The 27,274-nt window shown below is 40.2% G+C and overlaps 1 protein-coding gene across 14 annotated transcripts in view; it reads left to right on the top strand.

Annotated features, from left to right (window-relative positions):
- The window catches only part of CADPS (calcium dependent secretion activator), a 1,592,252-nt gene that overhangs the window by 1,099,597 nt on the left and 465,381 nt on the right, over nt 1-27,274 (top strand). For 9 of the 14 annotated variants that reach the window (XM_078661533.1, XM_078661534.1, XM_078661531.1 and 6 more), the window contains 3 exons: nt 6,682-6,843; nt 11,239-11,394; nt 18,100-18,247. In XM_078661533.1, coding sequence (XP_078517659.1) covers nt 6,682-6,843; nt 11,239-11,394; nt 18,100-18,247 — 466 coding nt within the window. The remainder of the gene's footprint in view (nt 1-6,681; nt 6,844-11,238; nt 11,395-18,099; nt 18,248-27,274) is intronic. The other 5 variants (XM_078661538.1, XM_078661537.1, XM_078661536.1 and 2 more) reach the window with 1 other exon arrangement.

The following is a 27,274-nucleotide window of genomic DNA, read 5'->3' as shown; positions in this document are numbered from 1 at the left end:
TGGTGCAGGTGAAGAGTTTATTAACAACCAGGGCGACCCCCCCTCCTCTACCTATCACCCTATCCTTCCTAAGTATGGTGTATTCGGGAGGGATAGCATTGGCTAGATCAGGACCTGAGCCTTCTCCAAGCCATATCTCCGTAAGGAACAGACAAGGTGGTTTGGACTCCATTAGTAGGTTCCAGATATCAAGGGAGTGTTTTCCTAGAGACCTCGTGTTAAGAAGAAGGCACTCATTTAGAGTAGGTGAGACAGCCGGCTGGATAATAATATCGCTCAAAAGACGCCAGCCACAAGCCACACAACCTCCCGGAAAAATATGACAAGACGAGGAATACCTACGTAGAGCCAAAAGCTCAGAAGAAGAGTAAGAAAGCATTCCAGCGGCGAGGCACCACCTACCTAAAGAACACTAAGAAGAGCCAGAGACCGCCTCCAAGCGCCTCCGAGACGCTGACCAGCGCAGACGGGCAGGACTCTGGCACGACTCAGGCGCAGCGAAGGCACGCCCGCTGCGCGTACCGCTGCGCGGTTAAGGGCAAGCTTAAATAGGGCCCCCACGTGTGAGCCGCCACCACTAGGACACACAAGATGGTGCCCTAAAAGCGTCAAGAACCCCTCCCAAGATGGCGCCCGATCTTGAAAAATGAAACTGCGCCCCCAGAACCGGACCCGCCAAAGCAGCGGTGAAAAATGCTTTTATGTGCAGGTAAGGGGCCAGCTATCACAATTAAGAACAAGGACTAAGCAAAGCAAAATAAATAAAATAGTCAAAAAGGGAGATTTAAAATATCACAGCGCGCTACCCATACAGCGCTAGGAAGCGGTGCCGAGCTGCCACGCAGAGCAAGTTATTCTTTGTCAATGCTGAGCAGCAAGATGCGCCGCCTTAAATAGGGCCCCCACGTGTGAGCCGCCACCACTAGGACACACAAGATGGCGCCCAAAAAGCGTCAAGAACCCCTCCCAAGATGGCGCCCGATCTTGAAAAACGAAGCTGTGCCCCCAGAACCGGACCCGCCAAAGCAGCAGTGAAAAATGCTTTAATGTGCAGGTAAGGGGCCAGCTATCACAATTAAGAACAAGGACTAAGCAAAGCAAAATAAATAAAATAGTCAAAAAGGGAGATTTAAAATATCACAGCGCGCTACCCACACAGCGCTAGGAAGCGGTGCCGAGCTGCCACGCAGAGCAAGTTATTCTTTGTCAAGGCCGAGCAGCAAGATGCGCCGCCTTAAATAGGGCCCCCACGTGTGAGCTGCCACCACTAGGACACACAAGATGGCGCCCAAAAAGCATCAAGAACCCCTCCCAAGATGGCGCCCGATCTTGAAAAACGAAACTGCGCCCCCAGAACCGGACCTGCCAAAGCAGCGGTGAAAAATGCTTTTATGTGCAGGTAAGGGGCCAGCTAAGGGTCACGGATGGATAGAGTTCAGGTGTAGTAGAGTATTTTAGGTTTCAGGAATGGGTAAAGTTTAGGGGTGGTGAGGGGTTTTAGGATTCACGGATGATTGGAGTTTATGGGTGTTTAGGGAAATTTAAGGTTTGTAATAAATTGGTTTATTGAGAGGTGTGGAAGCCCCGTTCGAATACTAAACATAATCCATGTCAGGGTGAACCACAAAAGTCACAAAATAACCCTGTGCTTCAGCATCTAGTAGCTTGGCACCAAAGTAGTCAGGCTTAACTTAGAGGCAATCTATAAAGTATTTATGGAGTATTCTAACAAAAATAAAGTGAAAACAAAACATAAATAATACCTCAAATACATTTACAACAATATAGCAAAATTGGAATTATAATATAACAGCAAAACCACGAAAATCCAATAATTAGAACTGAACGTATGGATTTGTAAAGTTTTCAGGTAAAAATGGCACCAAGAAGCACAAAGCACCACTCACAGTTCTCTGGTTGTGCTGGACCAAAGTCACCTCTCATTCATCACCTCTGCCTCCTTCTCAGAAGGATAAAAACATGCAAAAGTCAAACCTCTGCTAAAAACACTACAGCTGACCCAAAAGACCTCAAGAACTACTGGTCCATCTCCCTGCTCTCATTCCCAGCTAAAGTCCTGGAGAAAGCAATAAATAGAGAACTCTTCAACCACCTAGAGATCAACAACCTCCTGGATACATCCCAATTGTGATTCTGTGCTAATCACAGCAAAGAAACAGCCCTAATCACAGCCAGAGATGATATTCCGATTTCTCTTAGACTAGGGAATGACCGCAGCCCTGATCCTCCCCTACCTCTCTGCAGCCATCAACACTGTCACACTATACCCTCATACACAGACTCCATCAGATAAGAATCCAAGGAAATGCCCTAAATGGATTGCTTTCTTCCTCACTGGAAGAACCCACAGCATCTGCCTCCTGCCTTACACCTCAGGCCCAAAGAGCATCATCTGCGGAACTCCCCAAAGGTCGTCACTGAGTCCAACCCTGTTCAATACATACATGGGCCCCCTGGCCATGTTGGTCAAATCCTATGGTATGAACATCATATCATATGCTGATGACACTTAGCTCATCCTCTCCATATCCACAAGCCCCACTAACACAAAAAACTATTTACAAAGAGGCATGACCAGCATAGCCAGCTAGGTGCAAATGAAATGCATCAATCTCAACAATGCCAAAACAGAGGTATTCATCTTCGGGAGCAACACCGCCCCATCCGACGACTCCTGTTGGCAAGCTGAACTGGGCCCCTTGTCCAATCCCAAAGAACACATCAGAAACCTTAGCATCATACTAGACAATAGGCTCACTCTGAATGAGCAGATAAACACTGTTTCCTCAGACAACATCCTCTCCCTCCTCATGCCCCAGAAAAAATTGAAATGGCTCCCCATCAACACCAGACGCACCATCACTCAAGCCCTCATCAGCAGCTGCCTTGTTCTAGGAAACTCCCTCTATGTGGGCAACCCCTCACAACTAATGAGCAGACTGCATACCATTCTAAATGCTGCAGCCAGGCTCATCCTCGACATCCCGAGAAGAGCGCACCACACCCCCACTCAGAACACTCCAGATAGCCTCAAGGGTAATAAGCAGCACTCTACAAATCATTGATTGATTGATTGATTAAGTCACAAGTTCAGACTGGCTACAATGGAGCACAGATCGGATACAGGGACCAGGTTCGTCCCAGTGAAGACTTTAACTTTTCAAAGTCCAAGTCTACTCGAGGACCCTCAGCTGGAGCTGTGTGCTGGCAGGGGCTGCAAGGAGTTACTTTTCAGTGTGAGGAGCGATCGTCATGGAAGCTTCATGTTGGCATGAGATGCAGATAAAAAGAAACCTTGTATGAACCGGGTTCTATGAAATGGCAAATACTAATTTCTATTAAACAGTTTAGGTGACATGGCCGATCAACAGTGGTATTGCATTAAATCGTTTTTCCACTAAATGACATACAACCACTGTGAAAACAAACACAGAAGTGGAGTACATAATGTTGGGCATAGCAATGGAGAGTTCATATATACTTCATCAAGGGCTGATAAAGGACATTTTGTCCTCCCCAGTAATGCTATCCCTCACAGAGAAATTGATAGACTAGAGTCCATCCCGGGGTGGAGGGTATATGCTGTGTAATAAAATCTCTAATTAAAGTAGGGAAGAGCACCATAGTCGTCTGTATCTTATTCAGTCCTCAAAGAAATTCAGCGTCATCAGATTAAGTTAGACCATGGTGCTTTTTCTTTTTAATACAAGGGTTAATAAACAATCATTTCACTGAACACGCCACCTCTTTGAGCACAATTTTAAATAAAATGCAGTTATTTAAAAACATTTTTGAAACAGCTACAATAATAAGAGCTAACTATGGCCCAGATGTAGGTAATAGCAAATTACCAAATGGTAAATACCGAATTTTAACGATTCGGTATTTACAATTCGGTAATTGCTATGTAGGTAAAAAATTCGGTAAAAATACCGAATCGGTAATATTTGGTAATTACCGATTCGGTAATTACCGAATCGGTATTTGCCATTGATTCCTATGGGCCTTGAAGCCCATTGGATTCAATAGCAAATACCGACTCGGTAATTACCGAATCGGTAAAATTACCGAATTTACAAGGGGACAGGGTGTCACTTTGACACCCTGTTGCACCCCTGTTTCTGGCTTGTGTGCCATGTGACACACATACATGCCCTTAGGGCATGTCTGTGTGCCACATGGCACAGGTGTACATGCACAGATGTGCATGTACACTGGAATTCGTTATTTACCATGGAATAGTATTCCATGGTAAATGACGATTCTGTAAGGGCCTGTGGCACTGATTACAGTGCCACCTACATCTTGATTTACAGAATCGGTATATTTACCGATTCTGTAAATTTACCGAATCGCTAAATATACCGATTCTGTAAATAAAATGCCCCCTACATGCCAAATCCCAAATACCGGTCGGTAACGGCCGAAATCGGCCGTTACCGACCGGTAATTGGCGACCTACTTCTGGGCCTTAGTCTTTAAACCTTTGTCCCTCTAAGTATTTGTGCTTCATAAAGTGGTGCTCAGCACCAAGCCATGGAAGTTTAGCAAAGTTGGTGTATGGAGTGTGTTAAGTAACTAAATGCTTGTCTTTAAAAAAGACTTTGAAATTATTATTATGAAGTTCAATCAAGTGTGCCTGAATGATTAATATCAAGGATATCTAGCTATTTCCTTGACTTATCAATATTATGAATGAAAATGCCATTAAATGAGAATATAGTTGAACAGGGTTAGGCAAGCTGTTTAGTACACAAATCACAACTAAAAAGGTTATTTATATAGCGCACAAATGTCCATGCCTGTCCTTTTTATGATTTCAATTCTACAAAAAATCCTAAATGAATCCCCCTGCTTTTTAATCATCCTTGAATCTGGCAATGTGCAAAATAAAAGCAGTTTTCCATGAAGAATCTGTCTTATCTTTGCTGTTCACAGAGTCTTGATCAATATCAATTATACTCAAATTTGTCCTATAAGTTTGTTTCTTATTTCTAACGTGTATTTACATCTAGGTTTTAATTGATTGATTTGTATTGTAGGAGGTACTACATGTGATTGTTAAAATGTTGCTAATAGTGTGTTACTTCATTTGTTAAGGTAAAGCTATTATGTAGTTAATAACATTGAATATAGTTCTCAGTTGAGAGGCTTGATGAAACAACTGTTATAATAGCATTTAATTAAGCCATGTTCCATTGGGACATACATACTTTTCAATTAGTAATATTTGTAAATGTGTATGAATCAGAATTACTCTTCTGGTATAACAGTAAGCAAACAAATCATTATAGGTCCTATTGCAAAATCGTACTTTGCATTTCCAAAGCCAGTGCAGCTTAGGGAGAGAGTAATGTAATAACAAACAATACACACAATTGAAATTACTATTGTGACTTACAGTGTTCACATTGCAAGCCTGTGTAAGTTGTAAGTGTAAGTGGGTGGCAAATGACAAGCAAAGGACCTATTCTTCCCTTTGCGGCTCACAAGCCTACACACATGCTTACTGATGGCAGAGGGAAGACTGTAACCATTTGCTAGTGTAAGTTGTCACATTCTGACAGCTTACAATTTGCCTGCAGATACTCCAGGCATATGAAGGAGCTGACAGAATTCCAATATACTGCTGCATGATATATTGTACATCCAATTTACTGTGCACTTTTTTGTGATATTGTGACGTCTAAGGAACAGGTGTTACATAGTCTTAGCATGAACTATCCCAGGTATTTCAGCACAGATTCTAGGCCAGGCGCGACATCTATTACTGATGTTCTAGAACACTGTCCTGATAAATTAGAATAAAGGGAAATTAGGGAAATTCTCACACCTCAATGTACCACCTAAGAGAATGCTTATCTTAGAAGCTATTTCCCATAAGCTCTGGTACTGCAAAGATAAAAGAGAGAACTAGGGAAAGTGGTATGTTGGGGCATCAGGTTTATTTGCATCCAAATAAAACGATGCACTTTGAACCTCCTCCCCACCCACGCGGATTTGCTTAATATACCCATATTTTAGATAGTCTAAAATTTGTTGCAGATGAAATGCATTTTTGCAATTGTAAAATTAAAGGCTTAACGATTTGTCCCCATTTTGGGCACTGATAATAATATTAATAATAACATGACATAATGGATGGCTCAGGTACTCCTAAATGATGTGCACATTTCTTAATAATGAACAGTGTTTATTGATACGTAATGCACTGCTTAAAACTACAGCTTTATTGTACACTTAATTTTTCTAACTCCTTAAGAGTAATTCTATGCAGCTGTGAAGACCATCTTTCCAATAATAACTGGAACAAAATTTAAGAATTTACATGCCAGCTCTGTTTTAGAGAGTGGCAAAATATATTTTGTGTATGGTGTGCTAGTGTCAGGATTTATAGAGTGTTATTATATAGCGTGAGTGTTTAAGTAGTGTGTTAATTTGCAGCCTTTTTATGTTTGTTATATTGCTTTTACTGCAGAATGCACAAATACACCTATGCCTTCCATGCTCATGCTTCTTTCTGAAATGTTTTTTGCTTTTGTTTTTTGACTGTTGTCTTGCTGTGAACTTTGCAGATTTGTTTATGAGTGTCATGTGCTTCTGCTACATCTGCATTGTCACTGTTATGGTATTTTTTCTTTCTGTCTGTTTTTTCCACAGGAGTTTAACAAGTAATCTGCCCAATGTGAATCTTCCAAATGTGAATCTCCCTAAAGTACCAGTTAACCTACCAGTTAACCTACCAGTTAACCTACCAGTTAACCTCCCTCAAATGCCTAGCTTTTCTGCACCGTCATGGATGGCTGCTATATATGATTCTGAGTGTGTATTCACTTCACATTAGCTCTAATTCAATTGTGCTGTGATCTTGGCATGGATATGTTTTACCTATTGCTTTTCATTATTCTGAATATTAAATGCAGAGAAGTGAACTGATAATCAGACCCTTATTTTTATTTTTTAAAGTAGAACTATCTATTTTCCCAAAAACATTCTGACGTAAACAATACTTTACTATATGCGCACTCACAAAAATGGAAACGTGTTTGTATATATAGAGATTTGTATATATTAAGATAAGCAAAACATAATGTCATTTGTTGATCTGTCGTGTTAAGAAAGAAACACTTAAACTGCTCAGAATTGCATTTTGGTCATGTATCAAAGTCTCACTCTAAAACAAATTAAATAAATATATGAGTACAGCATTTGCATGCTGTAAGTTACCAACATTTTTTTTAACTTAGTCACATTTGATGAAAAGCAACTCTATGATCCTGCTCATGGTGAGTAACTGGATTTGTATTTTTAAAAACAAAAGTTAATTCATGAATAATGCAGTAGCAACGACTCAAAGAAATCTCTCAGTCCGTGCTGCACAGATCCTTCTATTCATTAGAAAGCCTGACTATACTGCATTATTGCAATATATTAAGGTGGAGCCATCATTCAATAGCACTCCAAATATAATTGTGTTTGCCATTCATTTTCAGTGCGACTTGTTAATTAAGTTGTTCCAATAACAATTCACCATTGAGAAAATATTAGGAAATGTGATCAAAAACGTAAAATAGCTCATCAAATATATGAAGAGACCACTGTGCATAGTTTTGGCAAAGAGCACCTTTGAATGTGTTCTATGTTTATGCCTTTTTAAAAACAATTTTCTTCTATCAAATATTACCATAATGTTCCATTGTTAACAGTAAAATAAACACAAAGGACACAGAATACATTTTGAAGGATTACTTTTCATATTCTTAAATGACATCTCACCCACATCTCCCTAGTCTTTGGAGACAATGTACTAATCTATACCCAAGTTTTTGTTATGTGCTGTGACAGATTTATAAATCTATGACAGTACAAAAAGGGCATTCAGTATGCTGATCATAATCCCTTTCTCATTGATAGTAATGAGGTTGGGATTCCGTTTAGGAATACTACTGAATGCCTGCAAATGATGGTATTCACATATGGAAAACACCATATTTATTTTTAATTGCAGTCCCTGACAACTCACATTATCTTTATTCAACTAAATTTGTAGGATAAACAATTCAATAAAAGAACAAAATACAGTACAACAGTTCTATTGCAAGCAATTCAAATCTGTATAACATCCATACAACTCAAATAAAAAGTTAATTAGGATTACTTACAATGGTGCAAAGCAGAATTTGGTGATTTGGTGCAAATAGCATAAGTCATATAAAATTCATAAGGACGATCATCAGTAATCAGTAGGTATCAATGAAAACTCTTAAAAGTACATTAGCTGCAATACAAAACTGGCATGATAGGAAGGGTATTGTGGGGAGCATATTGCCGTCCTCTGGACCACTGTATGCTCTTCCCAGTTCCTGAGCCGACATTCACTAAGTAGAAGCTGTTCCTTCAGTTCCACTTTTAGAAATTGCCATGTCATTAATTGTTTGTTGAACTGATACATTTGAATACTAGTCGTAAAAAGGAGCGATGCCTCATTCCCGCATTCTCTCACCCTCCTACTTACGATTTGCAAAAGATTCAATTTATACATTGTGAATTGCAAATATATATTGAATTCTTAATGTTCATTTTGTACATTACAAAACAGGTTTTGAATTGCCTGCTTTGGTATTACAAAACCATTTGATACATCAGGACCCTTGTGAGCTAATTTTGAATGGTAAATTGAACTAATTGATATTTTCATGAATTCATGCTGAAAATACACCCAGGCTCTGAAATATGAAAAATAAAAATGATGAATGTCCGTCAAAACACATATAGCATATCATTACATATTTTGGGAAAATACAATATTGACTGGTTGTGCCTGAACTGAGACATCTGAAAAGAGAGATACAGGTTAAATAATGCTTTTTTCTTGGAATGTTTTGTTCCAAGTATGGTAAATAAATCAACATTCCCTTCTCTATATAAACGTAGTTTCATTTAAAACCAAAGTCCCACTCTTAGGAACCAGACTACTTAGTGTAGAAAAATTATTCCATGCAAGCTGGGAGAGGTCATGTGCAACCTACAAGAACATTTGAAAATATTTAAGCAATTAAAAAGATTATGTAAGCAAATATTAAAAAACATGTAAAAATACAATTGAACTTTTTTTTAAAGTATTGTCGATTCTGCAATTATTCTATTTTACAAATTACAAACAAATTATTCAAAAGAAAAATGTACGAAATGTGGATATTGAAAAAAAATTTAATGTTTAATTCCTGTTTATGAAATTATTTTTTAACAATCATACCTAACGGGTACGGGCACCCAAATAAAGTATGTTGTTACCCGGGCTCCTTAACGGTTTTAGCTTCTTTGCAATACGTCAATGCCAAATTATGAAATACCCTAAAAAGCAGAAGCAGATGCTATATTAGATTAATAATTTTGTACGTAAATAATTGGAACTCTATATACAAATGAATATTTAAAGAAAACACCAATCATATTCATGCTAAGCTGACAGCATTAAAGGCTAGATTAGGCATTAGCTAAAAATAGGTACTGAAGGCTTATGTTCCCTTTCCTTGCTCCCCTTCTGCATGTTTTGTGGTATTGTTTCTGAAAAGATATGAATCAAGACATGGCGCAATGCAAATCATGATTATTAAACGACTATTGATTATCTTCATATACTACGTCTTATAACAGATGCAATAGCATCACAATGTCACATCTCCAAAATGTACGGCAGAAGGTGATGCTGCTCACATTAAGCTTGTTAGAAGCCGGAAATCTGGAAAGGCATTTTAAAAAGCTCTCAAGCCAGATGGGTGTCAAAATGTTGTTGCAATAAATACCAATTATTACATTCATGTGTGCTCAATCGTTTCAAACACCAAGCTGCACAGTTCCAAAATGAGGGGTTGAGTTTAGTCTAATGCACTGTTTAAAATAGCAGGTTGATTTATGATCACCTGCAACGTGTTCTGCTTATTGCATCTTGGCAGCATCGTGCAAGATGCAAAAACATTTCCTTAATCCAAACAAAATGCCTGATTGCATATCTTTTCACAGCCCTGATTTCCTCTTTCCACCTGCCATTCTTAAGACCGTGTGTCGGTTCTACTTTTGTTTTTACGCAGGACGAATCTTAACAGAATGGTGATTCCTTCCTAGACAGTTAGCAGAGGACACCAGGATAACTTTGGCATGTTGGAAGTATGGTTTTCACCCTGCAGTAGCTGTGTGTGCATTAGCTCTATTTGGCTGCAGCGCATTAACTCAATGCAGCTGGCATCTGTCACAATAGAAACACCCACTCTCATCTGTTTCTATAGAGGATGTCAGCACAGTTGGTAATGCATGGTGTGACCCACATCTAATAAACTATCGTGTTAGCATTAGTGGTATGCGAGGAGGGAGTTGTACCTCTTGAAGCTCATGTGGTAATTGCAAAAACAAAGAGGCTATCCACTGTAGGGGAGGTAGAGATTCGGAAAATATCACTGAGTAAACCAAAGACAAGGCATGTGTTTTCACCACTGAAATGAAGAACTTAGAAATAATCTCACCATGTCCAAGGAACTAAACACGGCGGCACAAAACACCAACTGCTGCATCCGCACAGAGGTCAGGAAACAAACGTGTATTTGTGCAAGAATAGAGTTTTGCTGCTGCCCAAAGACATTGAAAAGTCTGCTGCTGCCTTCCCTGTGAGCTGGTTTGTGAAAGTGCTAAATAGTCATTGAAATCAATGCAAAGTGCAGAATGTTTCAGTAGAGCACAATTGACTTCCACCAATTCTTTTCCAGCGGTTCAAGAGAGAAAGCATGACCTCGCTCACCACTTGTTAGCACTATCCTTTATGTGGTAGTCTCCAAGAAATGCCAGATTCTATATTTTGATAGCAATGCATGAAACCCTGAATCCTATTGGAGGCATTCCTTCCACTATCGGTAGCCTTAATTTAAATAATCACATATGCTAATATGGTTATTAACTAAGGCTGATTTTTACCATACACTATTTAGACATTAATATATGTGATTCATATTTTTATCATGTATCAGCTCTGGAAATATTGGTGAGAATTAACAGCAAGCTAGATTAGGCAAATGTATGGTAAAACTCACAACCCTGATGGTGGAGATCCCTGGCATTTTTCTGTGTATTTATCCGCTGTGTTTCCTTAAGCATTCAGTAGCGCCCACATCATGTCAGTGATGGTTTGGTACCGTTGTGACATTTATTTCCTTTTCCTTCTGTCAGCAATGGGTCAGCTACTTCTGAGGACCTTTTCTGGAAACTTGATGCACTTCAGACATTCATTCGTGACCTCCATTGGCCCGAAGAAGAATTTGGAAAGCATCTTGAACAGCGATTAAAGCTGATGGCGAGTGATATGATTGAGTCCTGTGTTAAAAGGTAACATTGTAAATAAAATTTGTACAAGAAACATTATCAGAATGTATAGCTTCTACTCATTTACCGGTACAATTTTGCTATCGTGTAGTCCAGCAATTAAATCTAGGTAAAAAACATAATTTGAATTTAATAATAAGACAACTAAAGATGATGCTGAGCAATCTGCTAAGCCAGCATTTCCCAAACTGTGGGTCGGTTGTGAGCTGATTTTTGGTGGGTCGGGAAAGTCTGGGCCATAAATAAAGATTTCTTTAAATTCTGTCTTTAACTTGTCATATATGCTGGTGCTTCAAAGACACAGGTCAAATGTAAGGCTGTGTCTTCTGACAAATAACTGCTTATTGTTTTACCATGGGAATTGGTGTTTACTTTTCTTTCTTTGACTGGAAAGTGAGAGAAGTTTTTAAAGTGAATGGCATGACAACTTGATGGTGTACAGGGATGTGAAATGCAAAGGCTGCAGGATGGGTTTTTTGCAGCACACAACAACATGTAAATACCTGTAAAAGAACTGTATGCGTTTGGCGGTTAAGAAAGCAAAAATGAAACACATGTTTATGTTATTCTGGAGGATGCTGAAACCAGAGATTTTAATAGAATCAAAACAAAGCAAGAAACATTACTGGGTGATGCACAAATTATAATTATTCACAGAAACCTGATTTTCACACAGTATCAGTTTTGTGCTATATATTTTTATCAGTAAAACTGTATGTGTGTACACCTTTTGTGGCCAATCAATAGAAAATGTACAGTCTGTAATGAAAATGCACTACCAGAGGATGCTTTGGTTACATTAAAAAATCACCCCACTCAATGTCCATTAAAGGTAGGTGGGTCACAAATGGTTGTTGGTCTAAACATTGGATTGTGATTCCACAAAGTTTGGGAAGCACTGTGCTAACAATCTGGGCATGTGTCAAAGGTGTGCATGAAGCTTGAATCAAAGAAAATGCAATTAAAATCCTTTCCTCTGAGTCATTACTTTCTCACCGTTAACAGCCCTGGCAAGCTCCCTTTTTAGGTCTCGCCTTGCGATTCAGTGCAAGCACTGCTCGCTCCTGGCGAAATCTATGGTCGTCGCTTTTCTTGCGAAGCGAGGGTGGAAGGACCACCCACACTTCTTAATGGCATGCCAGCCAAATCCGTGGTTTCTATTGGGAGGGAAGCATGTTTGGTTCCCACCTTGTCTTCCTTCGGCGTGCCTGCTCGGATACAGCATGTGAATGCGCCTGAACATGACACATGCACGTGCTGCTTTGCTTTCCCTGGCGTTTCCTGTAATAACAGCTCGCGCTTTCACTTTCTTTACTCTTCCCACACCAGGACATGACATATGCATGTGCTGCTTTGCTTTTTTCGGGCGTTTCCTGTAATAACAGCATTCTTTCACTTTCTTTATTCTTCGTGTTCTCACTGTTTCCTATCTCTGCCCTCTGCTACCGCAATGTTGGAAATGCACGTTCGAGTCCCAATGCTGGTTCACCCTCCTGTGGTTCTGTGCCAATCACTTAATCTTCTCCGAGTGCAGCTCCCTCAGTGCCAGCAGTAGGCAATACCGCAGGCCTGGAGATTCCCAACACAGATAACTCCTCTCCAGGTGGTGTCAGATGGAGGCGGCGGGGAGGGTTGGGGTGCTAGCAACATACACTACAGTCTCCCTAGGGTTAACAGGTCTGTTTCAGACCGCTGTGTTAGTTACTCCATGATGCAGAACACTGGATGCCATCGATTTTCAATTGGAACAAAGTGTGTGGTGTATCAATTACTGCGCTCATGCAAGTGGCCTGCTGTGTGCACACAGCTCACTAGTGCAGCCGCCAGACACACGCACCAAGAGCTCACATACTTCTTGGCACAATGAATGAGAGGCACGCTTATGTGCACCAGATGAAGGTTACAAGTGGTTGTTATGATCCAAACATTAAATAAATGAACGCCCTGTTTTTTTAAACACCTGTCAGGCTTTCACTCTTGGGGAGAGCACCGCCCCACCAGGTCTTTAGTTACAGAGTTTTCACTGACTCGTGTCCCTGTGCCGTAGCACCGTTGGTGTTTGCCTGCCGCCCCTGCCCCAGCAGCAGGGAGCACACAACCTGGTGAGGGAGGGCTTCAGTCTCACGAACCACACGCCTCCAAGCCCCTTTTAAATCAGCGATGTTTGGGGTCAGAGTTTAAGGTGACTAAGGTTTCGTTAAGGGGTTCCATGGCACACCACCAGGGGCTTTAAGTGCGATGAAAAAATAGGTGGGGTGAGGTTTCCATTTAGGTGGGTTCAAACAAGTGCACCTAGAAATTTCTTAAAAGGGGGAGTGGCTTCTGCAATTGACAGAATAGCTAAAAGATACAAAATAAAGCACCGTGCTTGCCTCTCTGATTTCTCCAATATTGCGTGCAGATACACCACACAATAATGAACATATGCCTAAAACAAGCTAAACATTGAGTTTGCAAATGCTTGTTAACTGTATCATAAATGAGTAACAATGATTTTGTTGTGAATATTTAAAGCTGAAAGTGTCAGTTCTGAAAATATCTCTTTCTCCGACGTTTCACCATCTGAGTGTGGCTCCCGTGCACACACTTTCATATAAAACAGTGATTACAATCCGCACATAAGTGATCATACCACTGTGCGGTCTGCCGAGAGGCCAAGGATTGGATGAGCGAGTGGTCCGAGCACCTTTATTACCCACTGCCTGGCTTCATCAGAAACTCCCACAGTCTTCACTCCAGAGTGCCCAGAGGTGACTCGGTTCACAGAAGGCACTTTACAAAAGTCCTTTGCCACATGAAAATATAAAACAAGCATTTGCAATGCAATAGGTCTCGCATTTACGCAAGTTTAAGCAATTGGCATTGTAAATGACAATCCCTTATATTTATGTTTTTTAAACAAAAACAAAAATAAAAGGCATTTTTATTTGCAATGTCAATAGCTCAAACTCGCTATTGCATTGCAAATGCTTGTTAAATTGGAGGGGCTGCCATCCAAACCCCTTTCTTTACTCCACATTTTTGGAGTCTGTTGCCCTGGCTTCTTTCAAATTCCTACTTATGATCTCCTCATATATGTCCTGCTCCTTTGCCCTTTTGACTGCGTCATTTTGTTTTTTAGTCAGTCTTGAATTTCCTGAAAAGGGAGATTTAGTTATTATTTTAGAAGACATGGTATTAGTTAATTTGGATTTTAGTCAGAATAAGATGAATCAATCTTTGATATTGTAAGAAGCTGACCAAGCTTACCACAAGGATGAAAGGGATGTAATGATCTTTTCACAACCTTTTGGGGGGGCATAGAGGGTTTGTTGATGCCAGGGGGGAAGTTGAGCTACTAGTGTCTAAACAAAGATTTTCCGAAGATTACGTAAAACCCTAACAAAGAATAGCGCAAGTCCAGTAGTGATATGAAGATGGTGCCCAAGGGTGCCACTCTTATACCTTGTGGGGTGGATTGAGTAATAATGACCCCACTTAGCCAATAGGGAAAACGTTTCCAGGGGCAACTCTGCCTACCTTTGCAGCAGTTCCCATGTGCCCTACTGCAAACAATCCCACAGTGCCCCTCTCTACCTCAACCAAATTGGTAGATTATTTCTTCCATCATGCAAAGCTCCTGTGCCATCCTAGAGGTGTGGCCAGGGAAATGAGGTGTGGCTAGGGAATATGTGGTCACTCAGAATCAGTTCTGGGGCAGCTACTCTCCCAGTGGGATTGATACTTGGTTTGCTAACAAGTAAAAGATGGGGCGGGCCAGGTGTTAGCTACAACTGCCTGTGACAAGGTAGGCCTCTTGAAAGATAATTAGGTTTCTGGGCAGTGCCCAGAAGGTCATCCTGGCAGAGGAACAGAATACCCCTCAAACCCAAGGCCCTTGTCTCAGCTCTGAGAGCATGTTCTCACCTCATAATGGAGCTATTCAATTCCTGTTAAGACTTGGAAGCTCAAGCAAATGGGATTAGAGCGGTTTTAGACAGGAAGAAAGTGACTTTTAAAAGAACTTTTGGTAAACTGTTTTGTACAAATCCAACTTTACCAATGATTCAGAGTTGTAATGCATATTTTAAAATGTCCAAGAATTAACTTTTTAGCTGCATTATTACATTACAAATAAATAACATTATTTAATTGTAATAATAACTACCAGTATTTTCCTATGGACCAGCTAACCCTGCTACAGTGAAAATAGCTTTTGAGGCTTTGTCACTGTAAAGAAAATAGTTTATATTAACTTCTGCATGCCCTACTTTTAAGTATAATACACCCTGCCTTTTGGGGAATTAACAGGTAGATGCATCAAGCATTTTTGCGAGCGCAAACGGTGTGAATCGCAAAATTCGGCCGTTTGCGCCCGCAAAAATGGCATTTGAGATGCATCAAGGGTTCATGCACTCGCAATTTAAGAATTTGCAAATAATTTCGAGTTCTCAAATTGCGATTGCATTTAAGGAATCACAATTTGCGATTCCTTAAATGCAATGCATGAACCATTCCAAGATTGTGAATTCGCAATCTGGGGCCGCTATTTACCGCGAAGTCAAACTACGTGGTAAATAGCAAAAACTTAGATATATGCACTTTAGTGCATTTTTCAAAGTTGTATGTTACACACACACATGTCCTTGGGACATGTGTGTGCGCAACACCAGTGAACATTACCATTTCAGGGGTGCAACAGGGTGTCCTTTGGACACCCTGGCACCCTTGAAATTGCGGCACATTTGCGATTCGCTAATTGCAAATCGCAAATAAGGAATGACTCCCCATTCATTCCTATGGGCCAGGCCCATAGGAATGAATGGGAAAACCATTCCTTATTTGCGATTTGCAATTAGCGAATCGCAAATAAGGAATCAGTAGAAATCGTAAATAATATTGCGATTCCTACATGCATCCCGTTTTGCGAGTCTTAAATAGCGAATCCTTAAAATTCGCTATTAAGGACTCGCAAAACATAACTTTGATGCATCTGGGGGTAAGTCTTATTTAGCGGTGACTTATTCAAATTTAAAAGGAGTGTTTAGGCCTTATCAATGGGTTCTTTTGACAGGTCATCTTTGCAGTGTAAACCTGCACAGCCAGATTATTGGTTTCAGGCCCGCAATCATGTTTTACATTGTCACTTTAGCAGTGGCACAGTAAGGGATGCAGCTAGTGACATTTAACTTACAGGCCCTGGGTACACTTGGTACAATATACTAGGGACTTATAGATAAGTTACATTTGCCATTCAGGAGCATAGCCAATTTCAACATGTTTTAAAGGTCAGAGCACAGGCACTCGGGCTTGGTTAGCAGAGTCCTAGTGCACAGAGTCAAAAGACCGGCAGCACCAGTCCAACAAAACATTTTTTAGTGATCATGCAATAAGCGGCATTTTCTTACAATTATGGCAAGGGAATGCTGGTCATGGCTATAGAGCAACGTAGAGAGGAAAGAATATCCTGTACGTTGACTATCCTGGCCTGTTAAAACTGAATGTAGTATCTACGCACTCAAGAGATGCCTGCTGGTGTTATTTGATGTCGGCGGGGTAACTAACCGGGTGAAGGATATATTTATAGTTTTCTTTTTTTCAAGTTGTGTGTTGAGTTTATACTCTGGCACAATACTTTGGTCCCATTTTCAAATCACTAGGTTAATTTAGATGTTCAAGCATTCGGGTGACAGGCACTTCATGCAGTTGGATGGCAGATAATTCAAAGACTGTTGTATGAGAGAGTGAGCAGCCGCGGCCCGTGGAGGGAGTTACGATGGGGCAGAAGGCGGGGAGGGGGAGGGGCAGGGTGGGGGGTGCTAAAAACCAGCATATGGATAATTGCAGGTAAGTAAACAATTTAATTAATAAAACGAATTTCGTAGCACGCACTGCATCGCATTTTGGGATGCAAGGCGCTCTACAAAATTTGTTTTATTAATTAAATTGTTTACTTACCTGCAATTATCCATATGCCGGTTTTTAGCACCTCCCACCCTGCCCCTCCCCCTCCCCGCCTTCCTGCCCCACCGTAACTCCCTCCACGGGCCGCGGCTGAGAGTGAGATAGAGGGGGCTGGAGGGGGAAATTACTATTTGTGGACACAGTGCACACTATTGTAGAAAAGCTATGGTTGGAAGTTCCACTGACTAAAATTTACCTTTCAGCTTATACAACTTTCTGTTCACCGCGCGTGCCTTCCCCACCTTTTCAGATGTCACCTGCTTTCCACGGCAAGTGAATCTCCTGGAGGTGGACCCCAAAGAAGGCGATCTTAAGGGATGTCCATGCAGCTCTAATTCAGTGTTTACAGTGTGCTGTAAATGGAAATATTGCTAGATACTTGCTCTATTTCCCCCATTGACACCTCCCTCCACAGATATCCCCTGCACATCGGTGAACAAGAGCTCACCAAAAAGAGCAGCAGAAGTTTAATCTTTTTTTTAATCTGTAGGAATACTTTGGGATAGAAGTAGAATGTGGCGTGCCAGTGGGCCCCATGACATGTTTTGGATTTTTCTCTGTAAAAAGATGCTTTCGTTGTAATTGGCACTGCTTTCCATAAAGTCAGCCGTCCCATATTTCTAAGAATTAAGACCATCTCAAAATATCTTTGCTTTCTTTGTCATGTTTATTTTAAGCAAAACATTTTTGACGGGCATGCATTTTATTTTAGATTGAACAGTCCTTGAAATGATCAACATGTTTCTCTCACTTTTTCTTTAACAGAACGAGAATTGCATTTGAAGTAAAGCTCCAGAAAACGAGTCGATCGACGGATTTTCGAGTCCCACAGTCTATATGCACAATGTTTAATGTAATGGTTGATGCCAAAGCTCAGTCAACTAAACTTTGCAGTATGGAAATGGGGCAAGAGGTAAACGTAATTAAATAGCATTTTGTTTGATTTGAACCGCATATATTCTGCTTTACTTGGTTTTCACAGATTTGATTGTGAAAGTTGTATAGTACTTGTAAGCATTGTATTCGACTATTTCGACTGCATATTTAAACATAATGTGGCACAGTCAACCGATTTAAGTTAAGATTAAAGTCTTTGGTAATAGTATTTAACAAAGGCGTACTATTGCCATAAAATCCTTGATCTTCTATTCCCTTGCAAATTTTTAGGTACTCTAAAATTAGATCTTTTTAATATTTATTATATTGTTCTATTAGGTGTTTGAAGAGGAAATTTAGAGCAAGGAAGAGTTTTGTTAATGAGACCTGTTAATTTCTTATGAGCATTTGGCTGTGTCTGTCAGTCTGTGACATGTTTGCGTGTTTGAGCAAGAATGACTTGAGAGACAGCTTAAATTGTTAAGAAGTTGTTAAGAAGGTCAGGAGAAATCATATGTATTGGGGGGGTTGACTGGTGGCGTGTAGGTCCTTAAGAAAAACAGCTATTTCCCCAGTTCATCTATTCAGTACCTTTATGGTGGATTTCAGGTGGGAATCTGATATCTACTGAAAGTGAAATGATTGATTGTATTCTCGAATGAAGCTGTTCCAGTCTGTATTTTAAACATCACTCAGAGGATTTTGAAGTCAATCTGAACCTCAAGTGAAGTCCGTGTATTTAACTGGAGCTGGGTTCTAAAATGTATTGGGGCCACCTTGCTCTAAACCTGGGAGGAAAGGATTGAGTACATTTTCATTGTCAAACTTTGTCCTGGTGCCTCAATCAGTGGTGTTTAATACTTTGGTACTATAGGTACTATAAGGGATGCGTACGTCACCTATCATGCTCTTCTGATAGAATGTATTCATTATAATGCTGATTGCTAGACATTGCCAAGACCACTGAATTAGAACATTGACACTTCTTTTGCTGATTTTGAAATGGTGCTTGAGGGGGTTGGATAGAGTGCTTTTGCCGAGGGGTATTTAATCATGTTTGTAATTCCTGCAGTGAAAATGCTGGTAATTGACACAGTTATGGGGTGAAAATTGACAAATTCAATGACTCACTTTTTTCTTGGTGCATCCGTAATGCACCTCCTAGAAAGATTTTTATGGAGTTCCTACATTCTAGCTGATGTTGTGTTTGGGCAAACGTCAGCTGCTGTGTTTTATGCGAGCAACTGATTGAAGGCTATGCCGTCGCACACAGTGTCTGCCACATCATGGCAGGGTTGGACTGAGACATAATATGTGCCCTGACATCAGAATAAAAGTGGCTCCCATTAGTGAATCAGATAGCTAAAAAAGTAACCCACATTTGCAAATTGGGCGGTTTTGTGTTTTGCAGGCATGAGAGACTATGCCTTTTTCTTTGCTACAGGCAATGTTTTTGTCAATATCAGGGAATTCAACTCTAAAAACATGCCCACCAGACCATAAAACAGGCCCACAAACATCAAAACACTGGCACACACACTGTCCTATGAAACCAGCCCCTCCGGCACTGCCTGATTCCCTATTGGCCAGTCCAACCCTGCATCACGGGCCAACATGCGGCGGCTCAATGGTGATAGACCGTATTGCAGAACTTGCACTGTTTGCTTTGGGGAACAGGCGTGTGTGACTGTATGTGTGCGCACATGTTTCTGTGTGTGTGTGATTTTGTGTGCACGAGAGAGAGAGAAAGCAAGAGAGGGAGAGAGAGAGAGAGAGAGAGAGAGAGAGAGAGAAAGAGACATTTCTCTGGTGTCTGTGCTGTGTCTCTTTTTGAAGCGTTTCCCTCTAGCAGTCACTGTGATGGGACTAGCATTTCATGCTACCAATGCCATGTGATTCCCCTCAATATGCCAGTGAGATGTTGAAGCAGACTCGGTATCTTAGCATACACAGGTGAACCTTCTACATCTCAGATACAGCTCAGAAAATATCTGTCTCTCTCTGTGTGTTACATTGCTGTGCATACCTATATGACAAGGTTCTCATGTTCATAAACAATAGCTGCATTTCTGTGTTGTGTCTGGGTGCGTGTGTCTGACCATACCAAAATAACAAGGGACATTGTTGTTTGACCTTGTCTACTATACAGACTAAATCCTAGAAAAGAATAGAACGAGAAAACAACTACAGGTTCAGTGTGAAAATATAATGTGGCACATAAGCAAACATGTTTATATAGTAACGTGTGCAAAGCTAATGCAGCCTGGTGTCGTGCACAGCTAGGCAAATATAGGGGAAACCACAATGGGCCCTGTATAGGACACATGACACCCTCCCCTTGGTAATGAAGGAAGCATGTAATGTAATAACAGATCTGAAGAGACACAAACTCAAAGCCAACACTAATCAATCAATCCCCAAAGCTAACAAATGGCAATTTGAAAAGAAAAAATAACCAATTAATGAGTGTCGTAGGAATCCAGAATGTAAGCAGCCATTGTAAAAGCAAAGGACTATATAATGGGGGTTGCCTCCATGTAGATGGGTAAGTCTTAGGCCCACTTCATAAGTTCCAATTAACAGACATGATCCTCAGCTCCAATAGACGCAGATGCTATCACCGGACGACCTGCGTTGACTTCAATGAAACTCTGATCTAGCAAGCGCTGTGGCGATGCACAGGAACTACCATTGGCCATTTGCTCTAGACTTGAATTTTGTAGCGGTCGCAAACCCAAGGAATAGTCCTGATAATGGGCCTCTATGGAACTCATCAGCAGTTTGAGATCCAGGGAAGTGGGAATCCGTAGAGCCAGGCATATGTCTAATGCCCATTGAAAAGGGTACCAGATGCAGTGAAATACAGGTTGCACCAGGTGAAATAAGCACTACAGAAGGTTAAACAGCAATCCACATCCAACACCTGCAATGGAATCATGCCAAAGAGCTCCAACATGCGCCCATGATAGTGCTGGAGCGATGCCAGATCCAGGGCGGCTGCAGAAGGAACATCCATTACGCAACAGCAGTAGCAGGATGAGAATGCCACTAATACGGAACAGCAGCACTGGAAATTCACCAAACACGCTGGAAAAAAATAGAGTGTATAAAAGCCTGAATTACTCCAAAGAGAATTTGGAAAGAAGTGATGAGGCCAGAGCCTACAATTTAAAAAAAATAATTGCTGAACCCACGGTATCGGAAGCATTCAATATTTGAATAATCAATTCACCAAAATGCAGGTGGAGTTTAGTATTCAATAGTAGTTCTGGACACATGTAATTCGAAGGTATTGTGTGCAGATATAAAAGCCACTTCTTGTTGAAACAATAATGCTTTGAGTCTGCTTAGCCTATTGACATCTGCTTTAAAAGTTGGAATGGAAGGCCACAGTGAGCTATCTACAACTCTGTGTGGAGGGGGAAACAGGATGTTGTTGCAACAAGTGACTAATTTTGAAATGGGCACCATATATGGGACATCTGCCCACATACCCCAACAGTCTTGATTATTAAGCATTAAATAGTTTCCATTTGAAAGTACATTAATAAAGGAAAGAATTGCGGGAAGTGGAGTTCCTTTCAAATAAGCCATATTAGTCACTGAAACATTACAAGTGCCAAGGATTTTAACGTGTTGACAAACAAGTGAATGACCGGCAGTGGAGTCACACTCCTCTCCCATAAGAAAAATTTCTCTATCGGCTCGTTCACAATGATAGGTAAAAGGCAGGGACCATAAATCATGGGTGTAACTTCTCCCCAGGGGTTCATATCTACCTATTAGAAAACATTTTCATGCATGTTGGAAACTGAAATGTTGATATGAGCACAGAAATAACAACATGTATTTGCCATACTGCTGAAGGTGTTTCAGCTACAGTGAATGGGATTTTCAAAAACAATTCTAAATGTAGCATGGTGTAAGTTGAGTTTTTCATAACCATTGATTGCTGTTTGTGTGCTAAATTAAAAGGCAGAAACAAAGCAGTACAGTTTAGGTAATGCCAAGGAACTTGTCCATTTATCAGTGTTCGAAACGTCCAACTAAACTTGCATAATGTATCGGAGCTGACTCGAATCATGGTACAATTTTGACATATCATTCTGTACGATATCACTAACAGATGACACAATGCTGTTCAAATTTTGAATATGAGATGATAGAGTATTAATACTATTATCTACCACAGCAGGTACTTTATTCAAATTATCTTGATCAATTTGTCTGAAATGCATAGAAGCTTCAATTAGTGATAATTTCTATATTTCATTGTAGGCTGCATGTAGGAATCTTTTAGAATGAGGGATCATGGGAACTAACAAAAAATCAGATAAATGTATGTCTTCCGATAGAAGAGAAAGATGTTGTTTCACTCCAGACAGTGTAGAATGTTCTAACCATTGCTGGCATAGTTTACCCACTGAATAGGTGGTAATAGTGTTCAAATGGGCTGACTATGAGTACCGTGGTTCTGGGCTACTTGATTTAAAACCAGAGGTGGAATTAAGAAAATTAGCATGACAACCATTGGTGTTCCCTGCCACAATAATCATCCACAGGAAATGAAAAAGATAAGTTAAATGTACAATTTTCTACCATACTATTTAACTGGGCTTCTGTACAATTTGCGTAAGATCGCCAATTATCAAAATAGGCAATTGAGGGAATTATCAGGGCATTCTGCTCTTTAATTTGAACCAATCCCAGAAAAAGAGTGTGTTGGACCGTTTCATTTAGAAAAATAATTTGCTTGGGAATTAGACAGGCTCAAAATAGAGCTGCTGTGCCTTGGACATGCCAGGCTTTGTACCACAAATCTATTTCAGATCAATGTTTTCCATCCAAAAGTGAAATCCCATAAGGGCATATTGTTCGACAAAGGAAGCCACACATATCAGCTTAGTCTGAGTAAGCATATACTTTTTTGACTGAGTTGGAACCAATTTAAAATAGTATGACATTTGATCTGAAATGTCATAACTAGTAAAATATGTACACTTGTCTGTTTGTCTTTTTTAACTTTCTTGTGGTGGAGTTGTACAATGTTCCCACTGTGTATAATTATAATGAGGATGCTGTACACTTGCCCTATGCAGAAAATTATGTCCATAATGGTGATAACAGAACATATTAGTGTAATTAGTGTAATTAAGATATACATCTTCTGATTCAAACATAGTATAATATTGCAAATCGGAAAACATTGAATTCACAGTATCAACATCCCAATCATCTAATTATAATCCTGTACTATTACATCATCTATAGAAACTTTGAACACATATGAAATGTGCAGGGTCTCTGTAGGAGTGTATATATCGAAAGGAACCTAATCTCAAGCATTCCAACAGTCACTGGAACAGATGAAATGTTGCCAAGGGACAAGTCACTTTTCATTTAAAGTGAGGAGGAATGTGGATCCAGCACCCCATCAACCAATTCCTTGGCAAAACATTCTGGAAGGTAATGTCAATTAATCATGAGAAAAAGTACAGTCACAAATCCAATCCACATCAATCAGAGAACCAAAGAAAAGTTGATCCAAATGTATATCCAAGGAGGGACTAGATAAGTGGATTTAAACCAAGAAACAATAACACAAACCTGCACTGTGGGTGGATGCAGAACTGAAGACACTGAAGAGCAGTCAGGAAGAGAAATGGTCTTGATCCATATAGTACCCTGAGGAATTCAAATGGAAATAAGTTGCCTGAGATTCAGCTGTAGTATTTGAAAAATGTAATTCAAAAGGGGTTTCCAACAGTGGATCAGTATAAATGACATCCATGGTAGAAGATGGAGAAGTAGAAACAAGTACCAAATCGACAGAGGTTTAGACCTCCTGTGGCAGCCGGGGAGAAGCAGCAATGGTGGTGCTCAAATGCTGCAAAGGAAATTTGTGTGAAGCCCTACTCCTGGGCATACTGCAGAGAATTAGCCATATGGTGTGGCTTGACATGCTCAATACAAACAAAGTGATTTTCTTTATGACTTGGAAATGGTGGCACAATCACAGTTCGTGTACCATGGATATCAAGGTTCTGGAACAGGAGCATGGTACGTTGGACTTAATTCCTTTTTTAGGGCCATTTTTTTCACAAACAAGGTCTCCAACTTTGGGAAGCCAACCAGACACAGGAATTTGAGTATCTGGACTCGAAAGAAAGAGGTGCAGGAAAATGCTTGCGAGCCTTGGCATCACAAAACTTTTGTAGATCCTGTAAGGCATACAGTAGTTATCTGCATCGAAGGTTTCAGCTGCCAACACAATGTCTGGACCGTCAAGGTCTGGAACATAGATCTTGATGCCAAAGAGCATTTTGTACCGGGTCTGCCCACCCCGAGTCTTTCAGAGAGATTTTTTAAGGATTATTGAATACAATAGAGATGATTTAACCATCCACGCCCTGTACCTAATTCTCTAGCCGTTAAGGATTGCTTTAAGGCATGGTTTATTCTCTCCACACCAGAATTGCCCTCAGGCCTATACAAAGAAGAAAAATGCACTTGCACACCCACGGACTTCTTCGAATCACAGTACACCTTCGAGTTGAAAGCCGGAGATTGGTCTGAGTGGAATGCGTGACAGCCATGTCCAGACAAAGACTTGCAAATCTTTAATAACATTTCAAGCATCAGCCAATCGGTGTGGCCACACCCATAGGAACCTTGAGCAAGAATCAATTGCAACCAAAATGAATTTGAAAGCAGTATCTGAAACTAAAGGACCTCAATGATCAAGGTAAATGCAACCAAAAGGCGTATACAAAATAAACAAGTGCATCTGTGTTGAATGAGACACAGTGGAACGTTTAATTTGTTGACAAATGTCATAGTATGAAATATATTTTTGGGTTTGTTGGTATAAACCTTATTTGTAAAAGAGAAATAGTGGCAGCCACTCCCACAAGTGCCGAAGCGACACCTTTGTGAACTATAACTATTAAAGATTGTCTGCGATCAGGGTTGGGTATTGGCAATCACCAATCCCAGATAGAGTTGCAAAAGGAACATGATGCTTATTTAGGGAATATGTATATTTAGAAGGAAAACCATTAGGTAAAACTGTGCCATCCTGAGAAGCATGGATGACAGCTCAGATGTCATGATCAATACATGCTTTAGAATGCGTTACTGCGGCTATTTTACTTGTGCCTACTGCAGATTTGGCTGCCTCATCAGGCATAGAATTCCCTATTGCGTGTGTTCCCACACGTTGATGACCCAATGTATGAATTACATGAGCTTGTGGTAATTTATCTTTATAATCTGTCACTCTAACCTAAAGTATTTAATGCTTAATTGTGCTATCTTTGGTATCCTTAAAATAATCTTTTCACCAAAAATGGAAATTATCAATAAATATTTGTACATAGTAAAATGAATCAGACATTATGAGTATGGTGAATTCTGGATTTATATGTTTCAAGTGCAAAAAGTGAAGCTTTATGGTCAGCTAACTGCCCAGTGCAGTCTCCTAGAGACCAAGTGTGTGTAGTAATAGGTTGAAAAATGCAATGTGCCTAAAACGATTGCGCATGCTGCAGAGTATTGCTGTTAAGAACCTATAGCTGGTTGTGCAGAACCATCGGTATAGATAATACATCTGTCTTGATCAAGAGGAAGAACTGACGAAGGCTCAGGATAAACATGCTCATATTGTAAAAATTCCTACGTCTGTAAAGAAGTTAAGAAAATAATTTCGATATCAACTGCTTTTAAGGATGTAGTCCATTGAATACATCGTGGATGAGGTGCTTTAGAATTGGGAATGCTAGCTTTCATGGCAGCCTCTAAGGCACAAGAGAAATGAGAATCATGTATTTCCTTGAGCCAAAGGCTGTTCTTCAGGGAGGGCCATCAGGACTGTTGGTAGTATTTTTTCATTGGATACAAATTGCATTTCCCCCTGGAAATATAAATGTGACATATGCAATGGGAGCTGAATCTCCTTCATTAAATGTGACACAGGTAAAATCAATAGAACCCGGTACAATCCAGATGACCAAATTTGTTGTATTCAGACATACATGTAAATGTCGCGTTTCAAGCAAATCAGATTGTAAAGATCTCGGAATCTCAGTGTGTTCAGGCAACCAACAGGACACCAACAAATCTGGATGTATCAAAGTGTAGATCAATTTAATATGTTGAGGATAGACTGGAATGTAAGTTCTTCCAAAATGTCAAAAGCCAAGCAAAGATTGTAGATTTTTTAGCATATTTGGAGGTAGCAACTGCGCACATTTTTCTAAAAAAATGAGGGTCCAAGCACATACCCTCATTGGTTAATTCATAACCAAGAAAAAGAACTATGTGGAAAGCAGTGTGGGATTTTGAAAAATTGAACTTGTAACCAAGTTCAACAAACCGCAAAATTATGCGATCCACTCTAGCTAAATGAGGATTCAATTCCTCATCTGGTAAATAGATGCCATCAACACAGGACAAAACATCAGGGTCAATCTCGTGGAGAATGGACACAATTTGAGCTGCAAAAACACCTAGGCTGTTCGGCTATTCTTATATATAGCCCTTGGGAAAACAGGCGTATTGCCTCTGGGAGCCACGGGCGGTAAATGCAGACCAATCACGGCTCAAAACATTCAAAATATCAGGTGTAGTTTCAAATTCCTTGCAAACAATATGGTTCATTAATGCTGTACTATGTGTATTTTGGAGAGTAAAAGTGCGAGTTTGACTATTCAAAAGGCAATTATCCAATACAATGCAATAAGAAAGTTTGGGATTTGACACCGGAAAAATGGGACTATTCATCTGTGATACACAGGGCTCAATTACACCCCGGTACTCTAATTAAGCCAGAATGTCTTTAACGGCTGCTTTGGCATCAAGTTTAATTGTATACTGTGGCTGACGTTGTGGAGTGGAACTTATAGGAATAACATGAAAGGAAGAGTCCTTATTCCAACCAGCCTGGTTGCGATATAAAGCGGGGGCCAAAGGAAGTGTCCATTCAGAAGCATAAGCTTGTTTAACTATGTCTAGAGCTAAATGTGAAAATAAAGGGAGGATAATACCCTCACCTTGGGCACAAGAA

Source organism: Lissotriton helveticus, chromosome 9 (genome assembly GCF_964261635.1).
Source record: "Lissotriton helveticus chromosome 9, aLisHel1.1, whole genome shotgun sequence".
NCBI lineage: Eukaryota > Metazoa > Chordata > Amphibia > Caudata > Salamandridae > Lissotriton > Lissotriton helveticus.
The sequence above is the reverse complement of the archived record's forward strand: the minus strand, read 5'-3'. Positions and strand labels throughout refer to the sequence as shown.